This window comes from Lissotriton helveticus, chromosome 9, assembly GCF_964261635.1.
Source record: "Lissotriton helveticus chromosome 9, aLisHel1.1, whole genome shotgun sequence".
Taxonomy (NCBI): Eukaryota; Metazoa; Chordata; class Amphibia; order Caudata; family Salamandridae; genus Lissotriton; species Lissotriton helveticus.
In genome coordinates this window covers 623,689,695-623,715,032 of record NC_136070.1, presented here as the reverse complement: position 1 = coordinate 623,715,032, position 25,338 = coordinate 623,689,695, and the positions used below count along the sequence as shown (strand labels likewise).

General features: G+C 45.5%; 1 protein-coding gene across 3 annotated transcripts in view; it reads right to left on the bottom strand.

Moving 5' to 3' along the window:
• The window catches only part of LOC144781703 (cytochrome P450 2C20-like), a 497,936-nt gene extending 479,173 nt beyond the window's left edge, over positions 1–18,763 (bottom strand). For all 3 annotated transcript variants that reach the window (XM_078660677.1, XM_078660679.1, XM_078660678.1), the window contains exon 1: positions 18,506–18,763. In XM_078660677.1, coding sequence (XP_078516803.1) covers positions 18,506–18,685 — 180 coding nt within the window. In that variant the 5' untranslated portion in view covers positions 18,686–18,763. The remainder of the gene's footprint in view (positions 1–18,505) is intronic.
• Between the last annotated feature and the right edge of the window lie 6,575 nt (positions 18,764–25,338).

Here is a 25,338-nt window from a genome sequence, read left to right as displayed (position 1 = left end):
GTGTATGTATGTGTGAATGTCTGTGTGCATGCCTGCAACTGTGCTTCTGAGCGACCTAAAAGTCTGGCTCAGGGGTTGGCAAGCTAGACCCAAGACAGAGTGCTGGATAGTGCTTTTGTGCCTCACCACATTCATAATCCACCAGCCGCCACTGGCCTCACCACATCCATAATCCACCACCCGCCACTGATAGAAAGGTTGGATTTTGCATGGGACATGCAAATTTTGGTACGGTAAGCACCAAACTCTGCATGCTGTTCCCCTTAAAAGCAACCATAACTTTGAATTGATGCTATTATTACACCCAATACATTCCGAATCCTGATGTGTCAGATAAAATCCAAATCCCGATGTGTCAGATTTTATTGAGGGTGATGAATATCCACTGCTCCTCCGGGGCACTCGTAATCAGGCTCTTAAGTTGAAGTGCTTTATATGTTCAATAAAATCAGGTTAAATTATATCATAATAATTAACACCATAAACAGACCAGCACATCATTCCATATGCCAGCCTGACACACAGTAACAGATGCACATCATAACAAATCACATCACACCCCCTCACTTTGCACCATACACCAAATCATACCCTACATCATCATACCATACACCATCATGCTATTCTTCACTGGAGTTATCCCACCAGTCCTGGACACTTGGTTACAGCGCAAAAGGTGCCCAAATGGCCATTTTCCAAAACTGAGGCAAGAAGTACCCCGGGAACGAGGAGGAGACCGGGACCAACCTGCTCGTCTATCCGTCTGAGGTGCATCGCCAGTTGGATTGACTTTGCGACTTCTCCAGGTATGTTCTTTTATGCAGCAGCAAATCCATTTCAGCAGTCCTCCACTGTTAGAAATGGGATTTCTGGTTGGCTAAGGTTTGCACCAAAGCCAGGCAGAAACCATCACTCTAGTCAGGATAAGGGAGTTACACCCCAAAAATAACCCCTACTCACCCTCTTGATAGCTTGGCACGAGCAGTCAGGCTTATCTCAGAGGCAGTGTGTAAAGCATTTGCACATAACCAACAGTAATACTGTGTAAGCACTACAAACAGACACCACACAAGTTTAGAATAATGACCAATATTTTTATATACTCAAACAAGACCAAATACGATAAAAATCCACAGTATAGTACTTTAAAATAAATGTGTTGCAAGATGTCTTTAAACTGCACATTTATGCTGAAAACACAGTTCGTACGAGTCGGTAGCTTGGTCCGAGCCTACTGTGATGCTGAAGACAACAGAGTCTCGCAATTTCAACTGACCGCGTCGGTATGGGCCAGCAACAGCGGGACAGGTTCGTTTATAGTACCTTTCTTAGTGCAACTCACATAGCGGTGTCAGTCGGTCTTGGAGTTCGTTGCGGTTGCGATGCAAAGTGGTAGCAGTGCACGGTGCGGTGCCTCTCGATGCGGTGCGAGCAGGGGCTCGGTGACGAACGTCCAGATGGTGTCGGTGAAACCAACGCTTATGGTGCAGGGCGAGACGGTGCACATTGCGGTGCTGGCAAGTTGCGATGCAGGCGACAGAGCCAGTTGGCAGGAACTGGTGCGGGCCGAGCCGGACAGTTATGTGTGATGAGGCGGTCACAGGTGTCGAGCCAGCAGCAACCGTGTTGTTAAGCCTAGGGCAGCGAAGTGAAGCGAGGCGGTGCAGGATGAGGTGCCTCTCGATGGGTTGTGAGCAGTGGCTCGGTGACGATCGGCCAGGACGGCATCGGTGAGACCAAGGCGGGCGCTGCAGGGCGAGATGGTGCTTCAATGCGGTGCCTTTTGGACACAAGGCCAGTGTCGGAGTCGGATGACAGATTCGGTCGGTGTTCCCTCTTCTTTGTGGCAACTGAAACAACGGTTCCAGGAGCAGTACCCAGAGGTTGGTGAAGTCTTTGCAGTCCCTGAGGCTTCTTAACAGGAGACCAGCTCGGTTTCAGGCCCTGGGAGATACTCAGCACAAGTTCAGTCCAGTCTTTTTATGCCTAAGGTAGAAGAAGCATCTGCAGGCCAACCCAACCAAGCAACAACACAGCAAAGGGGCAGTACTCCTCCTGGCAACTCTTCCAGCTCTTGGCAGGTTTCTTGATTCCAGCGAGTTCTCTGAAGCCTTTTCTATCCCTGAGACTGCCAAAAGGAGTCAAGCTCTACTTCAAGCCCTTGGAGAAAACTCTAACAGCAGGATGATGAAAGCACAATCCAGTCCTTTCCCTACCCAAGACAGAAGCAACCACTGCAGGCTAACCCATCAACACGGAGTATATGTGCAGTATTCCTCCTTCAGCTTTCCCGGTCCCTCTTCCTGGCAGGTTCCTTAGTACAGAAGTAATCTAAGTCTTGGGGTCTGTGCCCCAATATTTATACAAGCAAATCCTTTGTCCTCTGAAGGCAGAGGGGCCTGGACCTAGTTCGAACCAGTTCAGGGTGCATTCTGCCAGGGTGCTCCTTCCTCCTTTGTCAGTGTGGGCCAGTGTCCTCAAACGCACCACAAAAGGTGGAGCCAGCATTGTTGAAGGTGAGCTCAGCCCTATTCAGACCTAGGCGCTACTCCTCCCACCCATCTAGGTGTAGATGTGCCTATTCAGCCCGGCTGAATCACCCCGTCTGCCCCAGCCCCTGTCACTCACAAACTAGACAGACAATACACACTCTAGCAGAGGCAGGCTGGATGGTTAGGTCAGAAAATGCAGACTTTCTAAAAGTGGCATTTTCAAACACAGAATGTTAAAACCAACTTCACTAAAAGATGCATTTTCTCATTCTGAATTCAGGCATACTAAACTTGAATTTCTACCATGTTCTCTGAGTAAGTTAGGATCACAGGATGTAATGATCAAACTGCCCATTCTGGCCTATGGAGAACAGATAGCCTTGCAAAAGTGAGAAACAAATTAGGCTGTACACCAGGGCATGTCCTACCTTTTACATACAATGCACCCTGCCCATGGGGGTACCATGGGCCTACCTTAGGGGTGACTCACATGTAGCAAAGGGAAGGTTTAGGTAACTTGCGAGTGTACGCACTCACCAAGTCGGCATGGCAGCCTCAGGCTGCGCACAGGCTCTGCGATGGCAGGCTAGAGTTACACTTTACAGGCTGTTTACGTGGGTGGCACAATCCAGTGCTGCAGCCCACCAACAGCATTCGATTTATAGGCCCCGGCACAGGCAATGCACTTTACTGGGGACTGACACATAAATCAAATATACCAATCATGGAAACACCAATACATAACACATTTTATACAGAGATCATATGCACTTTAGCACTGATTAGCAGTGGTAAAGTGCCCAGAGGTCTAAAACCAACACAAACAGGTCAGGAAAAAATAGGAGGAAAAAGCAAAAAGCTTAGGGATAACCCTGCAAAAAGGGCCATTTCCAACACAATCCCCTTCCAGCCTAAAGCCAGGGTAGACCAACCCATACCTCGATGGACTTCGCTGCTTGGGGCAATAGAACACGTAACTTGGCCTGCAACAGCAGGGTTTCATACCCGTTGTATGCCTTCCTGAACTTAGTTGGATCCCTCTATCCATACTCTCAGGGTCCCCTAAGTTGACCCATGGGGAACCCTTCTTCTCTCCTGTGAACACCATCTGTGCAGCGCCAAAACTTACTTTGCTCACAGATGTGTTCCAACAGGCCGACAGTACCAACATGGCCAACACAGTGGTGTGGCCCAGTCCACCCCTGGGGTGTGACTTCTGTCCACCTCCCAGGGGCAACCCTGTCCACCAGGACAGCAAGCCACAGTGGCTACCGACAGTTGTCATTGGGGAGACCCAGGTCTTATGCCTCTCAGGGCTCTCTAACCTCTGTGGTGCCAGAGAGTGGGGGGCAGTAGCCCCAGGTGCCTGGCCCACTTTGTCCACTCTCCCTCTTGTCAGGCTAGGGATGACATCCTGGCACTGACCCCCAGCCCAGGGTGTGTACCCTGTAGCTGGACAGGAGACTGGGGAGGGCTCTCCCACACCCTGTCCTCCTCCCTGGGGCTCTGTACCTTCCCACCTGGAGTGGTACCCCCTTCCAGAATTGTCAGGCCACCTGTGGCAGGTGTTTTGCACAATTCTACCACCAGTTCAGGGGTGCTATCCTGCAACTGGTACACCAGCCCAGGGTCAGTACCCTGAGGCCGAACGAGGGACTGGAGTGGGCTCTCCCACACCTGGTCTACCTCCTTGGGGCACTGTACCCTCCTACCCGGAGCAGCACCCCCAGAAGACAAACTGGTAGGGGGACTGTTAGCAGTCACCCCTCACAGGGGGGACACTTTGAACCTGGCCCTCCAACCCAGGGTCTGTACCCACTGGCTGGACCTGTGCCTGGCAACCCAGGACTTCCGGGGGAGTGCACCAACCCCCTACAAGAGAAACACACTCCTAATGAGTAGTGCCAGAGTCTGCCTGGTGCAGGTCTCCAGCCTTCTGTCCACCTGACAGAGCATGACGGCACCCCAGGCCAGAAGTGGCCTCACCAGAGACAGTCCTGGGGGGCTCTGACCTCAGAGCTGGCAACCCCTGACCCACTGGTCCTGCCAGAATTGTCAGGGCACCTGTGGCAAATGTCCTGCCCAATTCGCCCACCAGTTCAGGACCTCTCTCCAGCAACTGGCCTACCAACCTAAGGTCTAAACCCTCGGGTTGAACCGGGGTCAGAGGCGAGGACCACCTCCCTCTGTACCCCCTTCCAGGTTCTGCACCCTCCCACCTGGAGTGGTACCCCTCGAAGGCAACCTGGTCAGGACACTGCTTTCGGTCATCCTTCCTTCCAGGTCAGGCATTACCTGAACCTGGCTTCCCAACCCAGGGACTAAACCCTGCAGCTGAGCACCTGCCTGACGTACCACGACATCCTTGGGAGCACGCATGTCCCCCTGAGTGTAACACATGACTCATGTGTTGTGTGATAGTCTGCCTGGCACAGATCTCCTGACCTCTGTCCATCTGACAGTGCAGGAAGTTCCCCCAGGGCAGAAGTGGAGTCACCATGGTCACTGCTAGGAGGTTCAGCCCTTCTGGCTGGCCCCTGATCCACTGGTTCTCCCATGGGGTAACGCATCCCCCTCCTACCCCTCCATACTGTAGCGGTGTTGCCAGACACCAGAACCGGTGGGATGCTTGTTATAGCAGTCCCCCCCAGTTCCCCGGATACTAGGAGATCCCCCTCAATGGACAGCTTACCAGTACAGCCTAGGCTCTTTACCTGGTGTCCCCTCATGGAACCAACCAGGTTCTGGGACCGAGTTTCGGGCATCTTGGGCTGCAGCCCCTTCCCACTCCTTCTCCGCAGAAATAGAACGTGAGACCCTACACCCTTCCCACGACACCAGGACCTATCTGGGCTACTATAAACCTTTCTTACCACCCTCAGTGGGGAAATACCCAAGCCACTCCCTTCCGGGTCACCCCCAGATGCTTTTGCCGACCCTCTGGAATCCACCAAAAGGTCTGCCTCCAGTGCAAGTTCCCTGGGGTCAGAGAACTCACAATCCACTGGGTGTTGGCACAGCTCTGGAAAACAGGGACTTAAAATATGCTCTCCAATAATTGAATCACACAGCCCCACACAGGTGTTAACCGCACTACCCTTCACCCAACCATCCAGTGCCTCAGTAAAGTGCCCCACATCATTCTCACAAGACTGGCAAAACAGTGTCTGACTGATGCTGTCTCTCAACCCAAAGTCTTCTGGCTGGTCTCCATACGCACTTACCAGGAATTCTATCATGGGGGAACCCCTCTCCCTGCAACTCTCATCCAGAGTCAGTAGAGTGTCCCTCCCACTACCAGAAATATGATCCCCTGAGTCATTTCCCCAATCCACCTCAGGGACACTGCGTACCAGTGGAGTAACCTCACAATCCTGAACCCCCTGGTGTATGTCAACCCCCTCCTTGAAGCAGGGCCTCAAATCTGTGTGTGTGTCTACCTCACCCTCAATACTAGACACTACATTTTTGCTTCCACCATCTGGGCTGGACAAAGCCCTACCGGCTTCCCAATCCAGCTCCAGTTCTCTCATTTTATGCTCATGATCCAAGATCATCTTCCTTTCCTCCATGGCTATTCTTTTGTCTTCTTTTTCCCTCTCCATCCAGTGCTTTTCCAACTCAAACTTCCTTGCATTCCGCCTGTCCTCCAGCTCCTCTGGGGACAAGCTACTGCTGCCTTTCCTGGAGAGTTCCCCCCTTCCCAAAAGCACATCTACCCTAGGAATAGGCTCCTCCGCCTCTCCAATGAGATCACCAAATTTCCCACTGGCATGTCTGGCTGCTACCCAGGCCCTCAGCGCCTTTTGTAGCTCCTCCTTTCTAGTGAAGCCTCTGATTTGGATACTTAGGTTTTTGCATATCGCTCTCAATTGCTTAACATTCTAGGATTCCAACCTATCCTCCTCAAAGGCAATTTCCCAGGATGCACCAGATGATGCAATTGATTCAGGCATGTTGAAGTAGCAAGTTCAAATTGGCAAGATCAAAAATAGGCCAAAAAGAAAAAGAACCTGTATGTGGTACGTAATGGTCTGCGATCTGGAAGTAGTGCACACCAATCACTGTAAGTCAAGTGCAAACACAAGTCCTATCCTCACCGCTGACAACCAATGTTAGAAATGGGATTTCTGGTTGGCTAAGGCTTGCACCAAAGCCAGGCAGAAACCACCACACTAGTCAGGGTAAGAGAGTTACACTCCTAAAATATCCCCTGCTCACCCCCTTGGTAGCTTGGCACGAGCAGTCAGGCCTATCTCAGAGGCAGTCTGTAAAGCATTTGCACATAGCTAACAGTAATACTGTGTAAGCACTACAAACGGACACCACACGAGTTTAGAAAAATATTCAATATTTTTATTTACTCACACAAGACTAAGGGCCAGATGTAGGTAATTTCTATATACCGATTCCTAAATACCGAATTTTACCAATTCGGTATTTAAGAATCGGTAAATAGTATGTAGGTAAAAAATCGGTAATTTTTTCCGATTCGGTAATATTCGTTATAACCGCTTCGGTATTTACTGAATCGGTAATAGGAAATACCTTCCCCTTCATTCCTATGGGCTTGGCGGCCCATAGAAATGAATGGTAAGCCATTCACCATTACCGATTCGGGATATAACAAATCGGTAATAGGGGGAGCATATTCAAGGGTGGCTGGGTGTCACATTGACACCCTGTTGCACCCCTGAATCCTGCATGTGTGCACATGTGGGGTACATACATGTCTTAAGGCAATGTATGTCTGCCACATGGCACTTTTAAAAAAGCACAACATTGTAGTTGGTGGTAAATAACGAATCCTTAAATCATAAATGCACTCACTTGAGTGCTCCCCACATAGGATTTAAGGATTCGGTAATTTACCGATTCCTTAAATTAACGAATCGGTAAATTACCGAATCCTTAAATCCAGCCACCTACATTAGAAAAAGCTAAATACCGGTCGGTAACGGGGAATTTACCGATTTTCAGCCGTTACCGACCGGTATTAAGCTACCTACATATGGCCCCAAATACGATAAACATTCACAGTACAGTACTTTAAAATGCGGAGCAAGATGTCTTTAAACTGCAAAGTTACGTTGAAAACGAGTCGGTAGCTCGGTCCGAGCCTATCGTGATGCTGAAAACAACAGAGTCTCGCAATTCCAACTGACTGTGTTTGTACGGGCCAGCAATAGCGGGACAGGTTCGTTCACAGTACTTTTCTTAGCGCGACTCAAATGGCGGTGCGAGTAGGTCTTGGCATCCATCACGGTTGTGATGTGGAGTGGAAGCGGTGCACGGTGCGGTGTCTCTCAATGCGGTGCGAGCAGCGGCTCAGTGGCGATCGTTCAGACAGCATTGGTGAGACCAAGGCTTATGGTGCAGGGCGAGACGGTGCTAGATGCGGTGCTGGCAAGTTGCGATGCAAGTGACAGAGCCGGTTGGCGGGACCTGGTGCGGGCCGCGCCAGACAGCTGTGTGTGACGAGGCGGTCACGGGTGTCGAGCCAGCAGCAACCGTGTCGGTGAGCCCAGGCCAGCAAAGTGAAGCATGCTGTGCCTCTCAATGTGGTGTGAGCAGCGGCTCGGTGAAGATCGTCCAGGGTGGCATTGGTGAGACCAAGCCGGGCGGTGCAGGTTTAGTCGGTGCTTTGATGCGGTGTCTTCAGGACACAAGGCCAGTGTCGGAGTCAGATGACAGAGTCGGTCGCGGTTCCCTCTTCTCTGTGACAACTTAAACAATGGTTCCAGGAGCGGTACTCAGAGGTTGGTGAAGTCTTTGCAGTCCCTGAGACTTCTTAACAGGAGGCCAGCTCGGTTTCAGGCCCTTGGAGATACTCAGCACAAGTAGAGAAAGTTCAGTCCTTTCTCTACTTGTGCTGGGGGTACCTTGGGCCTACGTTAGGGGCGACTCACATGTAGCAAAGGGAAGGTTTAGGGACTTGCGAGTGTGTGCACTCGCCAAGTCAGCACGGCAGCCCCAGGCTGTGGAGAGGCTCTGCGATGGCAGGCCAGAGTTACACTTTACGGGCTGTTTACGTGGGTGGCACAATCCAGTGCTGCAGCCCACCAACAGCATTCGATTTATAGGCTCCGGCACATGCAGTGCACTTTACTGGGGACTGACACATAAATCAAATATACCAATCATGGAAACACCAATCCATAACACATTTTATACAGAGAGCATATGCACTTTAGCACTGATTAGCAGTGGTAAAGTGCCCAGAGTCCTAACACCAACACAAACAGGTCTGGAAAAAATAGGAGGAAAAAGTAAAAAGCTTAGGGATAACCCTGCAAAAAGGGCCATTTCCATCATCCACCAAAGGGGCATCTGACCTTGTAGAACTGTCTTTGGGTACAGACCTCTACTTCGTCCTGCTGGAGTTATTTGACTTCCATTTCTCCAATTAAGTCAGAACATAGAACTCTTCACAGTGGTCCCCTCCTGCTTCCTGAAATGAGGTTTTGTTGGCTTTAGGGCTCTGTGCACTTTACCAATGCTAATCAGTGCTTGTGTGCTTGTGTGCACTCCTTCAAACATGGTAAAATTGGCTTGAACTCAATTGGCGTATTTCATATACTTGTACATCCCTAGTAAAGTGGGACTATATTTATCCAGGGGCTGTAAATTGAATAGTACAAATGGGCTGCAGCACTTATTGTACAATCCACTTCGTCAATCAATCAATCACAAAATGTGTTTCTTTAGAACAATGGCCTTTAAACAATACAGCATTAAAATATGGTAACAAATACATATATAATAATAATTTTCATCTAGTAAAACCATAAATAAATTGATCAGATAAAACCTATATTTCAATAAAATCTGTATACAGTTCTTAAAAATACACCACACTTTTACTTGTTTTCAATAAACACTGCCTTAACTGCCTAATAAATCTACCAATAGCGCATGCTATATCTAACAAAGGCATCTTGGTAAAAAATTCTGTGGGGTGCCCTCGAGCCATAATTCCATATTTCAAGAATATTGAGGGTAGCCATTGTCTCCGCTGTTGTCTAAGTTTTAAACAATCCAACAGAATATGCAACATATCACATTTGGTGTTGAACCCACAGACACAAATCCCTTGTATGCCGATCTTTTTTGCTTTTGCCATATTACTTATCTTACAGGGGTTGAAACCAATTCTTACTCTCAGCACTTTATTTAATAACAACAGACTTGGTAAAGTGTCCACATATGGGTAACTCACTTTATTACGCCACGCATTTAACATAAAATATATAGAATTTTTCTCTTTTAGGTATTGGTAGTCATTTGCAAAGGACAATTCTTTGCCTAGCGCTTTTAGCTCACTCTTGGAGATATCAATTTGTAAGGACTGGGGAAGCTGCTGAACTTTCATAGCAGTACAGATAGTGGCCAGGTTAGCCCTAACCCTTTGTTCCCATTTTAATTCACTGCACATAATTTCATTCTTGCACCACTGAGACATTTTTTGTCCATCTGCCCCATTCAGTTTCCCCCAGAATCTTATTAGGGCATTTGCTGCCAACATATTCCATGGAGTTATGTCAGTTTCCATTCTTATTTCTTGGATGATAGCAGAACAGGGGAGTGACAGTAAATACTTCAGACATTTTCCCTCCTCAGCATCCAACCGGTCTTTTCCACTAATAGATATAAATTCAGCTCCATATTGAAGTTGTGGGGGGATCATTGCTTCATAGGCTTTTAGTACATGTCTGCATGACATATCTCCAAAGGACTTATTAAACGGTTTCAGCCAGCGCACCGAGGCAGTAGCCCTAGTCTTTAGGGCCTCTAGGTGGATAGTCCATTTCAGAGATCACTCTAACCAAATTCCAAGGTACTCGTATTTAGTAACTACTTCCAGTCTCTCGGATCTTAAGTGCCAGTTAAATTTGCCTTTAGTTTTCCCAAAGCAAAGCACTTGAGTTTTGTCCACCATCCACTTAAATAATCCTTTAAATCATGTTTCAAGTCTACCGTTGCAGCCTTTGTGCAGTTTTAAACAGCCAGTTCCACCCGGCAAAATAATCCTTTATCAGGCCTCAACCTCCCATTTTAATGCATGTAAGTCAGAGGGTTGGCCCTAAGTAGCCTATTGGGCAGGGTGCATTGTATTTAAGAGGATGGGCATGTACTTTTGAGTTTTACGTGTTCTAGTAGTGAGAAACTCCTACATTTGTTCTTCACCAGAATGCAAACTACCTCTCCCATGAGATAACATTGGGTTCCCCAATTATAATAAATAGGTGGTAACCTTCAATTTGGAACATGTATGAATGTAGAGTTTGGTGTGGAATTGTAATTTAAAGCCCTCGTTAATGGTAAAGTCTGACTTTAAGTTACAATTCTGAAGATGCCCCGTTTAGAAAGTTGGCATTTTCTTGTCATAATCAATTGGTGCCTACAGCTTGTTCCTGGGTCACTTGACAGGTGTAGTTGGTCTTTGTGAATTGCTCCCAGACAGTAATACAAAGGTAAGATAGGTGTTGGCAGGATAAGACACTCTGGGGCATATTTACAAGCTCCTATTGCCACTGTTGTGATGGCGATAGGAGCTTCGCCTTATTTACAAGGCAGCGTTAAGCTACTTAATGTGGCTTAACGCTCCCTTGTAAAAAAGGCCCCCTTTCAAGCTACACTCAGCGTGAAAGGGGTGGGCAATGGGTGTTGTGGTAGGCATTTCACCGCAACACCCATTGATTTTGTCGCTGCCCCCTATTTACAAGATCAGCGTAAATAGGAGGAAGCACCAACATTTACATCTGGGAAAACCTGGCCTTAAACAGGCCAACAAGGAGAAATGCTTTATTTCTCTTCATTTTTGCTGTTTCCATGTGTGCCACCTTGGGTAGTACACATTGAAACAGCGAAACATAAAGGATTGTTTGTGTGCAGGAAGGTCCCCCTTCCTGCACATAAACAATCATTTAAAAAACAAATGCCATTTTACAACTTCTCTGTGTGCTGCATAAATCAGCACACATAGAAGTTACAAAACAGCATTTCAAGATTGTGTTTGTGCAGGAAGGGGGACCTTCCTGCACATAAACAATCTTCCCCTCAACACAGGCACCCTTGCAATATAGTGCAAAGATGCCTGTGTTGGAGCTAGGCAGCTAAATTTAGCATCAGCGCAAGGAGAAACGCAGAGCTGCACCATGTTCTAGTAAATATGGCGCAGCTCAGCATTTCTAAAGTGATGAATCATGTCATTAGCCTTCTTGGCTTAACGACACGCTTCGCCACTTTCTTGTAAATATGCCCCTTTAACTCAATGAAGGCAAAGAGCTGTCATCTAACACACTTGCACATAACAACTGCACTCCCTGAGCACACTCGCAAAGGGTTTGTCACTAGTATTTTGCGTCCCCAGACAAGCCTGGGTCTGGGGCAACTATTTTCACTTAAATCTTTAAAATTGCATATCCCCGGATCTACTAGTTGGATTTTTGTCAATGTGGCCTTATCTAATTTGTAAATTTGACTCTATTTTCAAAATTGGTGAGGGATTTTTAATTGTCCTGTTTTTTCACTTTATTGCAGTTTGAAGTGCTACATAAATACTTTACACATTTAGGCAAAGACTGACTGATTTTGTGCGAAGCTACCATAGGGTTAAGCACAGATTAATTTGGGGTTTGCTTATGTTTCACCCAGACAGAAATTGTTGTTGCTGCTTGTGTAGGGGTTCACTCCCCTCAGCCTTTAACCCAATTTCCAACAGCTGGACTTTGCAGAGTCAGTGAATTGGACTCTTTATTGAAGGAATTTAGGCAATGTTAGACAAGAATGTCCCTGCGTAGGGCCTGGTTACACATCAGGCATAAAATAATTAGCACATGCTTGCAAGCGTTAATTTTTGTCACCTCGATGATAAGTGGTTACGTTTTTTCCAAACATCAGATGTAGTACAACCTGACACCATTTTTCCTGCCAGAAAACCTTGCTGCAAAAATCACTTGAGCCTTTGGCTATATCAGCAACTAATTCTAAAGCAGCTCTCATTTTTACTGGGGGGGACAAGCTCTGACACCCCCTTCCTCACCCACCACACCACGCAAACGCGTCTGTATAAATTAATCACCTGCTCGGAACTGGCATTAAATGTATATGGTAAAACTATATGGAATATTGGAATCCTTGTGGCTTTATGACGCGAAAAATCAGCCCCACACTGTCATTCCCCAACCCATGGCATTTCACTTGTAATTTCATGGTACTGATGTGATCTTACCACTCGGAAACAGTAACGTCACATGTGATGTTGTCGTGCATGAAATTTGCCAAATACTGTGCAACTTGCAGTTAGAGCCATGAGATACTGGCGTTTACCTCTGCCCTGATTGCCTGACTGCATTTTTAATCTGGTCTTTCAACCACACTAATCTAGCATGTATGTGGAGACCTAGGCCTGTCCATATAAGTGCAAGGTCCAGAGCCTGTTCTGTGACCTGGTGAGGCACACCAACCGTGCCCTAATATACCAACATGAAACTACTGCCATGACCTACAATAATCACGTGAAGTGGTTGCTGCAGTGTACTGTGGTTAGCGAATTATTAATCTTCACCAGACATTTTTCCTGTTTCAAAGGAGTGTGTAAAGTTCACTCCCAGACCCTTGTCCTCACATTCCAAATGCATGTTGCAAGCATGTACCTGCAGTGAATGTGTAGTGTGTGTGTAGTAGTAAGACTCCTTTAGTGATGAGAATCTGCTGGGACCAGTGGGATGCATTTTGGATGGGCCTTGGTCTAGCATGTCACTAGAGGGAGGTGGGATGCAGCTTCCCCAGACAGTGTAGTCCGATTTACTGTATTCCTGTGGCAGGAGGATGGAGACACAGGCACTGAAGTTAGGGAGGATGGAAAGGCAGCTACCTTTAGAAATTCAATGAGGTCCTTATTAGCAGATGTTGCACAGCTGTCTCACTCGACACCAATTCCTAGGGTGTTTTCAGGCGGGTAGGGTGCTCAGCTCATTGGTGGCAGGAGAAGTGCAGGGAGTGCCAGCAGGCCAATGCCCTCCTCACAAGCACTTACCTTGCAGCAGCTTGCCCGCCGGTATAATTCTCTGCATTTTCGCCTGGTTCCTCTGAGAGAAAATTGTTAGGAGACTCCTCTGGTACCTTCAATCCACAAACAATTTTCTTCCCAGGATCCTGTAGTGAGGGTTCCTGGGATATTACCTTCCCAATCCAAGATGGCAGCCACCCATAGACTTCCATTAGGCCTTTCCCTATCCATCATGGCACCATTCTTGCATGGTATAATTTCCTGGTCTTTGGGATATAAAAGGGCTGGAGAATTCTTTCCCTTTGCGTCGCAACACTTTGGCAGTCCTGTTGATAGCATCTTCATTCCCAACTGGTTTTCAGTTGTTCCCGGTTCCTGTTTGGCTGTTTTTTCTCCTTCACTTTCCTACATATTCCTTCAGCTCACCCCAGGGTGTTCTGCCTGTTTCCTGGATTCCTTCTACCCACTCCTAGATTCCTCTGCCATCTTGGAGTTTTTTTGCCCATCAGGCATTTTCCTCCGGCAGGGCCTTCTTTTGTAATGCTCTATCTGCTTTGGTGTTCCCCAATGTTGATGGCATCATGGTTTCTAGAAGAGTAGCTGTTAGCTCTGGCAGACCGAGACCATCAAGACTTGGACCTCCGATCCAGCCGCTACCAAAGGCCTTCTGCTGAGTGTCAGTCCTTGGCTTACAACTGCAAAGGGTTGTTGATTAGTTATTTCTGTATACAAAAAAGTGATGGATGGAATGCTTGAATTGATCTCAGCCACTGGTAATTACTTGCGCCGTATTCCAATCCATTGTTATTCTGCACACCATGCCACCTCAGTTTGGACCCAGCTATATGCAAACCAGTCTCGACCCTGCTCCAGTCTGAACAGTCAAGCCTGAACTGCCCAGACAGATTCTCCCTGAACTGGAACACAAGCAACCAGGACTGGTTTAACCCTAAATATAGACTCATCAGCCAGGTACAGTTTGGGTCTAGTGACAAATTGTGCACAGGAGCCACCTCGGGCGACACACTAAAGTATGCAAAAACATTATGGACGGAATGCCTGAATTAATCGCAGCCACTGGTAATTACTCAGAGTCAAATCCCAATCAATTATTATTTTGCACACAATGTCACCACAGTTTGGACCGGGCTATATGCAAATCAGTAACAACCCTGAACAGTGCAGCCTGAACTGTAAAGCCAGGTTCTCCAAGAACAGCTTTGTTCCAGTGACACATCATGTGTCAGACCCACATCTGGGCATACACGTTTCACGTAGGTCGAGCTGTACCCTGCTGATGAGCACATAATTAGGGTTAAACTGGTCCTGGGTTGCTTGTGTTCTGGTTCAGAGGGGACCTGGCTTAGCAGTTCAGGCTAGACTGTTCCTATTGGAGCTGGGTCAAGACTGATTTGTATGTAGCTGGGTCGAAGCTGAAGTGGCATGGTGTGCAGAATGATGATGGATTGGGATGTGGCTCAATTGATTTCCAGTGGCTGAGATTAATTCAAGCATCGCCTCTATTGCTTTTTTGTACACTCATTATGTCACTTAATTGGGACGGGTATGGACAGACGTGGGTCTTGTGCACACTGTGTCAATGGAACCAATCTATATCTGGCCGATGAGCCCAAAACTAGGGTGAAACCGGTCCTGGGCTGCTTGTGTTCTGGTTCAGAGAGGACCTGGCTTGGCAGTTCAGGATGGATTTTTCCTATTGGAGTGGGGTCAAGACTGATTGCAATACCTGGGCCCAAACTGAAATGGCAAGGTGTGCAGAATAATGATGGATTGCGATGTGGCCCGATCAATTACGAGTGGCTGAGATTATTTCAAGCATTCCATGCATCACTGCTTTCTGTACTGATTAGTTATTTCACTGTACTACCATTTGGTGGGAGGTAGGGGTTAAGGCTGGGTGAACAGTTTCTGTTGATGAAGAATTTTCCAAAGAATGCCTTCTCTTGTTCTTGTCCCTGGTTACCGTTTCAGAAAGGCTGATGACAACCAGTTACATAGATCTCATATTTCAGCGGGCCCTTGTTTTGGATACTCCTGCTTGGAGCCAGTTCCAATGCTACCTGCTATGAGAGCCATTGTCTTGCACAAAATCTGTGTCTGAGCTACAGCAATAAAAAGACATTTGAAAGAACCCCTTCTCCAATTCAGATCTGAAGCTGTACCCAATGGATGCACATTCCATTTCTGGTAAATGAGTCTAAAAGAGGGACTGTAAAATGATTGCTCCAGAGGACACAGGAATGGAGGAAACAACACATTTCTGTTAATTGAAAGTGCCATAATTACTAAAATATTTGTAATACAGTAAATGAATAAAATATCTCTCTCCATCTCTTTTCTTCTGCACCTTTGATGCATATATGTCTTTCTCTAATTAATTTTGAATTATTTCTTACATAATCCAATGACATTCAGCTCAATTAGTTATAGTCCCATTTCATTGCTAATAAAAAAGAGTATGAGTTGACCATATGGTGGGGAATAGATGACACTACTAGAACCTTCACCTCCTAGCTGTCCTCAAGGAATTAGCCAATATTAATATGCTTCTACTAAGACCTATCACCATGTAGCCTGGCTTGCTAGGGCAGTAGTCAGTCTTACTCAGAATGGGTACAATTTTGGTGTCCCACAGTCATTAGAGCCCCGCAGAACAGAAAAGCAAATGGATGAAGCAGTTCCAGGGGACACGCATGATTGTTTGGTTCACTGGATGTAAATATAGGTGTAGCTAGAATAAATTAGAGTGTAGAATATTATCGAATTTGCGAGCCATACAGAGGACTTTTATCCCATTAATTTAAACATTTCTGAACCAAGGAGTGCAATCAAATAATTTATGTAATAATCACGCTCCTTTACTCCTGCACAACATGATTAGTCTGCCACCATTTCAGATGTTTCTATAAACATCCCCAATACATTTTTTGTTAATCCCACAAGTACCACAACACAGTAGAGATTGAAGCACTGTTTCATTGGCAGCCTTATTTATATGCAGAAAATATGAGTTGCCTAGACTCAACCACAACCCTTGTAGGTTTTTATTCTCGTTTACCCTATAGTCTGAGTACTGGCTGTACAAAATCAATTCTATTTGTTAACATTTATAAAGTATTTTAACATGGTGATAATCAATAAACACCAGTTTGGAACATTAACTTCTGTAATGTTACAAATGGGGGTGGGGTCGCACACTACTCGCACACCGGCGGTGTCGCCCCTAAGGACTCTGGTCTATGTAGTAAAGTGTTCGCGATGCATCATCTTTCGATCTTCTGCTATCTTCGCTGTCTTCGCCATCCCTGGACACGTGTTTCGGGGTATTACCCCTCATCAGCAGGGATAGGCCGTGTACTGGGGTTGCCGATGGCTGCCAATATCTGCCAGGTATAGTACCACTCGGGCGCGTAGGTGCGGGATCCCAGGCTCGTCAGCCCGCTGCTCAAGGGAGCTTTAAAGTTACAAATGGGGGTGGGGTCGCACACTACTCGCACACCGGCGGTGTCGCCCCTAAGGACTCTGGTCTATGTAGTAAAGTGTTCGCGATGCATCATCTTTCGATCTTCTGCTATCTTCGCTGCTTCGCCATCCCTGGACACGTGTTTCGGGGTATTACCCCTCATCAGCAGGGATAGGCCGTGTACTGGGGTTGCCGATGGCTGCCAATATCTGCCAGGTATAGTACCACTCGGGCGCGTAGGTGCGGGATCCCAGGCTTGTCAGCCCGCTGCTCAAGGGAGCTTTAAAGTTACAAATGGGGGTGGGGTCGCACACTACTTGCACACCGGCGGTGTCGCCCCTAAGGACTCTGGTCTATGTAGTACTATACCTGGCAGATATTGGCAGCCATCGGCAACCCCAGTACACGGCCTATCCCTGCTGATGAGGGGTAATACCCCGAAACACGTGTCCAGGGATGGCGAAGACAGCGAAGATAGCAGAAGATCGAAAGATGATGCATCGCGAACACTTTACTACATTGACCAGAGTCCTTAGGGGCGACACCGCCGGTGTGTGAGTAGTGTGCGACCCCACCCCTATTTGTAACTTTAAAGCTCCCTTGAGCAGCGGGCTGACGAGCCTGGGATCCCGCACCTACGCGCCTGAGTGGTACTATACCTGGCAGATATTGGCAGCCATCGGCAACCCCAGTACACGGCCTATCCCTGCTGATGAGGGGTAATACCCCGAAACACGTGTCCAGGGATGGCGAAGATAGCAGAAGATCGAAAGATGATGCATCGCGAACACTTTACTACATTGACCAGAGTCCTTAGGGGCGACACCGCCGGTGTGTGAGTAGTGTGCGACCCCACCCCTATTTGTAACTTCTGTAATGTGATTGCAACGAAAACTCTCAATGATACTGAGTTGGTTACTTGCATAAGGGACCCATAAACAGGTGCTAGTTTAAAATTATCACCCCAGATCGTATTTGACTGGGGTTATCCAATGGTAGTATGGCACTGGGATACAACTTTTCTAGTTATGGATTTTGATTTTACAAATCACTTGTTTTCAGGCGTTTTATTCTTAATAATTGAACTGAACCAGAATTCCGACGTCCAGAATACACTGATGCGTTGTATGAAAACACAGGACAGAAGAAGAGGTGTTCCAAGAACATGGAGCCTTTTCACAATTCTCTATCTGGCTACTGTACATTCTTATGACCTTGTGAGTAAGAACGAGTATATAGATGTAGAAAAGTACGCAGCATCACTCATTCTTGTGAAGAACCTACTCATTTTTATCATTAGCAACCTCGGCAGATTAAGTTAAAGGAGTGAGAGCATTTGTTTAGAAAATGATAGATCCAAAATGGGCTTCCAAAGACACTGTATCTTGTCCCTTGGTATAAAGAGTTACCACAATTTGGAAGCTGTAAATTTACCAGAGCTTCTTTAGGGAAAAATTAACCATTTCTCTGAACAATACTTATCTGAAAATTATTGTAAGCATCAAGCTTCCATACCTTCAAAATTGACTTGACCAAGTTTTTGCTATCCAATTGGAGAACGTTCCCAAGAAATGGAAGTGGAATGGGTCCAGGTGGCAGTTTGCTTCTTTGATGGGTGGATTTCCAGACTGTGATGAAAACCAGGCAGGTCAGGGTGAGAACCAATGAAAGGAAGATTCCACCCCCGAGATCCATAACTGAGAAATACGTGTCAATGATACCAGACCTTTACTGTGTGCTCCAAAAAACAAGATCTGTGTCTTGTGTTTTCAGTTTTATGGAGAGATGCCTAAACGTTAACAACGAGCTGTTTGTCCAGTCTTGCAAATAAATGAATGTTTAACTTTGAGAGACAGTAGGTCAGCTGACAAATTACACAGCACAGTAACAGTAACATTTCTTTTCAGAGAAACAGCTTGCATGAAGACTTTGTCTCTCCATGTAATACACCGAAGGGAACTATTGATACAGAGATATATTTTTTAAACATTTTAGGGCAAATAGCACTAAGAAAAAGTAAAGTGCCACTCAGAAGCTACTGTTTGCGGTTGACCAGGACTTAGGCAAGAATTCAGGCCAACTGCAATGGAGCAGAGGTCTGGTATATCAAGTTGATCGTCCCGGTCAAAGTTTTTAGTTTCTGGTTTAGTGTCTGTTTATGAAAGTTGAATCCTATTATGAAAGATTGAAGGCTATATCTGATGACATCTCACTTAAGCCATTCCTTTTGGCGGGAAAAACTCAAAGCAGGAAAATTCAAATTCACATCCAGCAAAGTCCTTATGGAGATTTTTTGTGCCTTTGCCAGGTCAGGACTAAGGGCCTGAATTTTATCTTGTTGGCATGGATACTCCGTTGCAACAGGCACAGAGTATCCATACCACCGAAACTGTGGTCCACCCGCCCAATTTAAAAGTGGACAGCCCTTTGGTTTAATCACGGTGGGGACTACTCCATCCGTTTCCTTTATTAAACACCGTCAACGGCCCGGTGGGGAGAGGGCCGTTTGAGGTTAACTTCTAATTCTGCTCACCAAATTTACATGGGCAGAATTAGAGGCCAGTTTTCACTGCTCATCATCGCCAGGAAAACCATTGCAGTAAGGGGCAGTGAAAACTACAAAATACTCCACTCACCATGGGAGAGGAATTCCACGGAGCTGTACTTCAAATTGCAAAAAAATATTGACAAGAACCATCATGATGGCAGTTCCTGGCAATGCTTAAAGAAAGGATTGCCAGCCAGCTTGGCAGTCATTTCATAATGTTTGTGGCTGGAGGTCCATTCAAGGTGACAGAGTAAATTACCCCATCACCCTGACAGTCAAACCTCCTTCTGCCAAAATATAAACCTGTTCCTGAATGTCTTTTTTGGAGCTCAAAAATCTCCAGCGAGGCAAGCCTGGAAGCTGAAGCCAGGCAGTTCTCACCAAAGCAGTATACCTAAGCCATGAGGGTCCCCTGACGCCTTCTTTCAGGTGGTAAAACTCTGAGCCACACCGACCTCATTTTCTTTTCTACCAAGGTTCCACCTTGGGTGGTTAGTCCTGATCTTGAGGAGTTTGAAAATTCCAAGTCCTAACTTTTTCTTCTTTTTGAAGCAATTTGTCTGAGTCACGTCTAATGCTCCCAGAACCTGGGGACAAGGGAACATAGTCATAACCATTCAGCTCACCACACAGGTCACAGAGAGGAGGTTCAGTTATTTTCTGTTCATCCACAAGTCCAGATGTGTTCTGATGAGCTGAGGGAGGTGTGCCCATTTGTAGTATCCCTAGCATTTGGTGGAGGAAACTCTTGCACACTGCATAAAATGTTTGCCTTACGGCAAAGTATCCCTCTGTGCACTATTCTTAGTGAAATCCTATGTGACAGAAACCTCCTGCCTTTGGAGGAAACTAGTGTGTGTTGAGATCAAAAAGCCTCTCTTTCCTAGATCTCCTTGAGCTATGATTGTGCAGGGCTCGCACTGTTTGCTTTCAATTTAATGGAGTTCCTGAACCTTTCCCTGCGGCCCTTCCTGAGATAAGCATGAGTTGCTTAGTTCACACCCCCATCATCCAACCCATACCATTATATCTGCTCTGGGACAAGTTTTCACACATCATCAAGAGGAAAACACTGACAGGGGCCAGCAACAGGCAGGCTAATACTAATTAGCCCACTGAAACTTTACAAACGCAAACTAAATGTTGCTATTTATGTATATCTATATATATATAAAAACGAAAGTATGTCTGTTTGTCCTTTATGCATTACTACACCATTCATCCGATTGCCATGAAACTTTGGGAAGTTTTTGAGTACGCTCCCGCGAAGGTTTCTGGCAATTTGTTTTATAAATAAATAAATGAATAAAGAGAAAATTGTTAAAAGTTGTTGAGTACAGTCCTGCGAAGGTTTCTGGCAATAACAAAAAAAAATTGTTAAATATCGGCCCCCCGGCTCCCCAGGGTCCTCATAATCTTTCCAATACAGAACGTTTACACTTTACGGTGCGACTCGCTTTTGCAATGCCCATCGACAAAGCACAAGAACAATCGCTGCAAGTGTGTGGACTAGATTTGGAGAATCCGTGCTTCTCACATGGACAACTGTATGTGGCCAGCTCACGCGTCGGAAAACCTGATTTATTCGTGTATGCACCAGACGTAAAAACAAAAAATAACGTGTATCCACAAGCACTCGAATAAATAAACAGAATTAAAACAACAATTTAAAATGTTTTCCATATTAAAATGAATACGTTTCAATAAAAATGACACAATGTAAATTGAATGTTATCATAACAAGTTTCCTTAAATTTCCTTTCTTCTGAGATCGCAGCAACGCACAACGGGTAAGCTAGTTTATTTATATTTTATATTAAAATCAGTGTTTGAATGGCCTCTGTAGCATATTCCAAAATAAAGTAAGAGAATGATCTAAAGCTATGCCTAAAGCCCTATACTGTGAAAATAGCTCTTGGAAGTTAGTCAGTATGGGAACATGCCAAACTTAATTTCTTACATGTTCCACTTTTAACTGCACAGCACTCAACATTATGGTCTATGAGGCCTACTTAGGGATTATCTACTTGATATTTAAAAGTAGGTTTCCCTACTGTTGAAAGGGTTACTGTGACAGGTCAGCCTGCAGGTTTAAAAGCTGCAGCAGTAAGGCTATTCATATTGGCCTGAAGTTATATTTTTCCTTGTCAGGCTAATGGATGGCACAATGTGTTCTGCAGTCCACAGGTGACATTTAAGTACCATGAAATTTGTGTACTTCTTGCACAATATTACGTGGCCTTGCTGGGAAGTTCAATATGCCAACTAGGAGTTAGCCAATGACTTTATGTTAAGGGTCAGCACACACACTGAGGACTGGTCAGTAGTGCGCCTGTGTACAGAGATAAAATTAAACACAGCTACACCAGTAAGCAGAAAATCTGGGTGACCAAGTAAAAAAAGAATAGTTTTTCTCATACTGTGCATAAAATATCCTATCACTGTGCACCTACCTTTCTTGAATTGTGGCTATGCCACAAGCATAATGTAACGGTGTGAGCAGAGTAGACAAGATCGTTTAGCCAACTCAAGTAGTGGGTGAGAATTGTGTGCGAGTTCCGTTATATCTAGTAACACTGTGAGCATTACGGTGCTGATTTAAATACATTTTTGTATTTACAAATTTAGAAAATTAGTGGGCCTCATCCTGATGGTTGGATCTTAATGAACATTGTGTTATTAAAAAGAGGCTACTAAGGGGCTGATTACAATGTTGGGTGGACTTGTGTCCGACTGACACTATATCGGTCTGAAACCTCCCGACTGTAGGTCTTCGAGTACAACCTCAGGAATAGGATGCGACTGCCAATAAGGCGGTCACAAACATCAATTTTACAATGGAAGCTTGTGCGTGGGCAGAAAAGGCCAACAGCACAAGCTTCCATTAAACAATGGATGTTTGTGACCATCCCTGCACTGTGTGGGAAGCACCATGTGGTGCTTGCCACATGGTGCAATGATATTTAGGGCCACCCCCGGTCCCCTTAGCGGGCAGCCAGGGGAGTAATTTTCCGACAGCCTTACCAAGTCAAAAAGGCCAACATGGAAAGGCTTTCGGAAAATAACATCATGATCCCGATGGCGGAGCCGCCGTCATTAAGGGATCATGAGCATTTCCGATGCTCCAATGGGCTCACAGAGTCAGTTAGAACAGCAGCGGATGGTCCCTTGTCCCGATGCCTCTGCCCGCCGCATCGTAATGAGGCGGGCGGACCACAGAGGCAGATGTCGGTGGGACCGGCATCGTATTTAGACCCATAATCTCTTGGCTCATTTAGGATATAAATCTCAAAATGGAAAGAATGTGGTTGGTGTGCTGGAGAGTTCACTGAAGAGAAGAAATAGCAGTGTATGAAAGCTGAGTATTTGTTTAGAAACAAGTGCAAATGCCCTCCAAGTGTACCATGTCTCCTTTTCCGCTCAGCCGACAGACGATTGTAGTGGTGGTACATTTCCAGGGTGGATGATGTAGGAGTGAAGGTAATAGGTCCAATCGGTATGTCAGAAACTGTTCTTTTATTGAATTTGAATATCCCATGTGAAAATAGGGCTGAGATATTGCTTTACCTTTACTGTACAGCACATGTCAGCCGTGAGCTCTGCCTGCTGCCTTGTGCTCAATTGACAAGACTATTTTGATGGTTTTGTTTACTAGATTTTGAAAGCTGGTGTGAGTTGCAGATGTTTCCCAGATACCCTGTAGGCCGAGTTTAGTAACTGATTTGTTAAGGTAGGACTTGGCACGAGAGTTTGTCCTGATCGACAGTACCAGCAATAGGTGTGGGTATAGTGGGTTTAATTCTGCGTTTTTGATTTTGTGCCAGCACTCTCTTTGCAAGGGATTGTTTCTGAAGTCTGAACTCCAAGCATATCTAAGCTGTAGAGGTGCATTTGGGGAGACCAAAGATCCTTCTATAGGATTCAACCATGATCCTGTACAAAGATGATGTGTCCATTCTGAGTAATGGCTCACCCCCATATGTTATTGTTGAGGTCAATTTCACTTGTATTACCTGGAGAAGCTGTGTTAGGGTGCGTCCGGCCACTTTCTTCTTTAGGTTCTTTAGGACCAGTGCTAGGGCATTCCCCTTCCGTTTTAAGGCCTCTTTCTGTAGTTTAAAGGAGCCCATTTGCTGTCTCGTAATTGGCTAGCCTATTCCATCTCATGTGACATGATTGCAGGTTTTTCTGTAACCCTAAGAGCATCCTTCAGTAATGGCATAAAGTTTAAAATACATGCACTGTGACAACTCCCATGTTTGGCCCTGACTGAGCCTAAACTAAGTATGAGTAAACAACCTTATGACCCATACACTCTTCAAACCCAATAATGTTATTCTTTCTTAAATTAGAAAGACACAACTCTGTTCCTGAAATGTGCGCCCTTAGATTTCCTGCGCTTTACTCTGCTAACTAATCATCTCCCATTATATACATCTCCTCTCTTCGCTCTAGTCTCTATTCAACATAAATCTCAAGTGGGTATTTCTGTCCTAAGCACTAGTAGCAATATTTTGGTCCTCAATAAACAATATGTATTGTTAAGAATATAGTTGCCTGCTTGTTCTCATGAAATTAATCTTCTTGGGTTAGACCTAAGCATTTCCAGGTAGACTACGTACATTGTTTTTTAATCATATGTATAGTTGCTGAAATCTGTATCTCACTGAAAAGATCTGTTCCCCTCCTTGACTGCTCATATTTTTTTGGACTTCATATTTTTGCAATTTTTGGAATCTGCACTTCCTCAGAAAGCATTCCTGTGCTCATAGGTTGACTCCCATTGACTTTAATATAGTGCCTTGCATCTTCTCAGGAACGCTCCTCCTCTGGACAGAACCTTGGCTGATCCTAGGAGGACCCCATAAGCTGTTTAGACAGTTTGCAGCATTTGATGAAACCATCACCTCCCTGGGAAGCACTAATTTCACTCCTGAATGAATTCCACCTTTAAAAATATATTAAATTACTTGTTTTTGGGAGGTGTGCATTGGGCAGCCATTTCACCACAAGTGCGGCAGAGTTATCCCAGTGTCTCTGTTAATGGGAGCTACCTGTATCAAAAAAGATTTCCTTTCTGTGTTACTCACTTTCGCTTTGTGACCAAAAGGCCTACCCACTAATATCGCTTTTTAGTGTTCCATAGTGACACGGATAATTATATCTGCACAAAACTAGGGTTGTTTTTGTCTCTCAAATATTTATTCTGATTAAAAACATTTGAATTCATTTATTCCATAACATTTTCATTAAAACATATCATCAAATAATGATTCTCTAATACATGTAATGATCCCTATAGTGGTTCCAACTCAAATTAAAATGAATCAATACAGAATAATATTCACATATTAAGAAATTCAATTCAATTATTACGGCTTTAAGTCTGCGCCAGATCACTTGAGGTCTATGCAGTTGGTAGCGGGCCTCTGTTTCTTTAAAGAGGGGAGAATGATGTCTCCTGTGTCTAATTCAATTGTTGCGGCTTTAAATCTGCGCCAAATCACTTGTGGTCATTTGCTTGGATTTGACCTTTAAAATCATGTGTGAGGTCCCTGTGTAATCTTCGAAGACGGGTTTTCTTCTCGTCTTAGGGGTTTCTTCACTTTGTACCCATGAGAAAATGTAGGGATATTCCTTCTTGCAACGTTACCTCATAGCCGTATTCCCGGAGCGATCAACACGTCCTCTCTCCCGTCAATGGTATATACCATTGACGGGAGAGAGGACGTGTTGATCGCTCTGGCGCAGACTTAAAGCCGTAATAATTGAATTAGACACTGGAGCGATTATTCTCCCC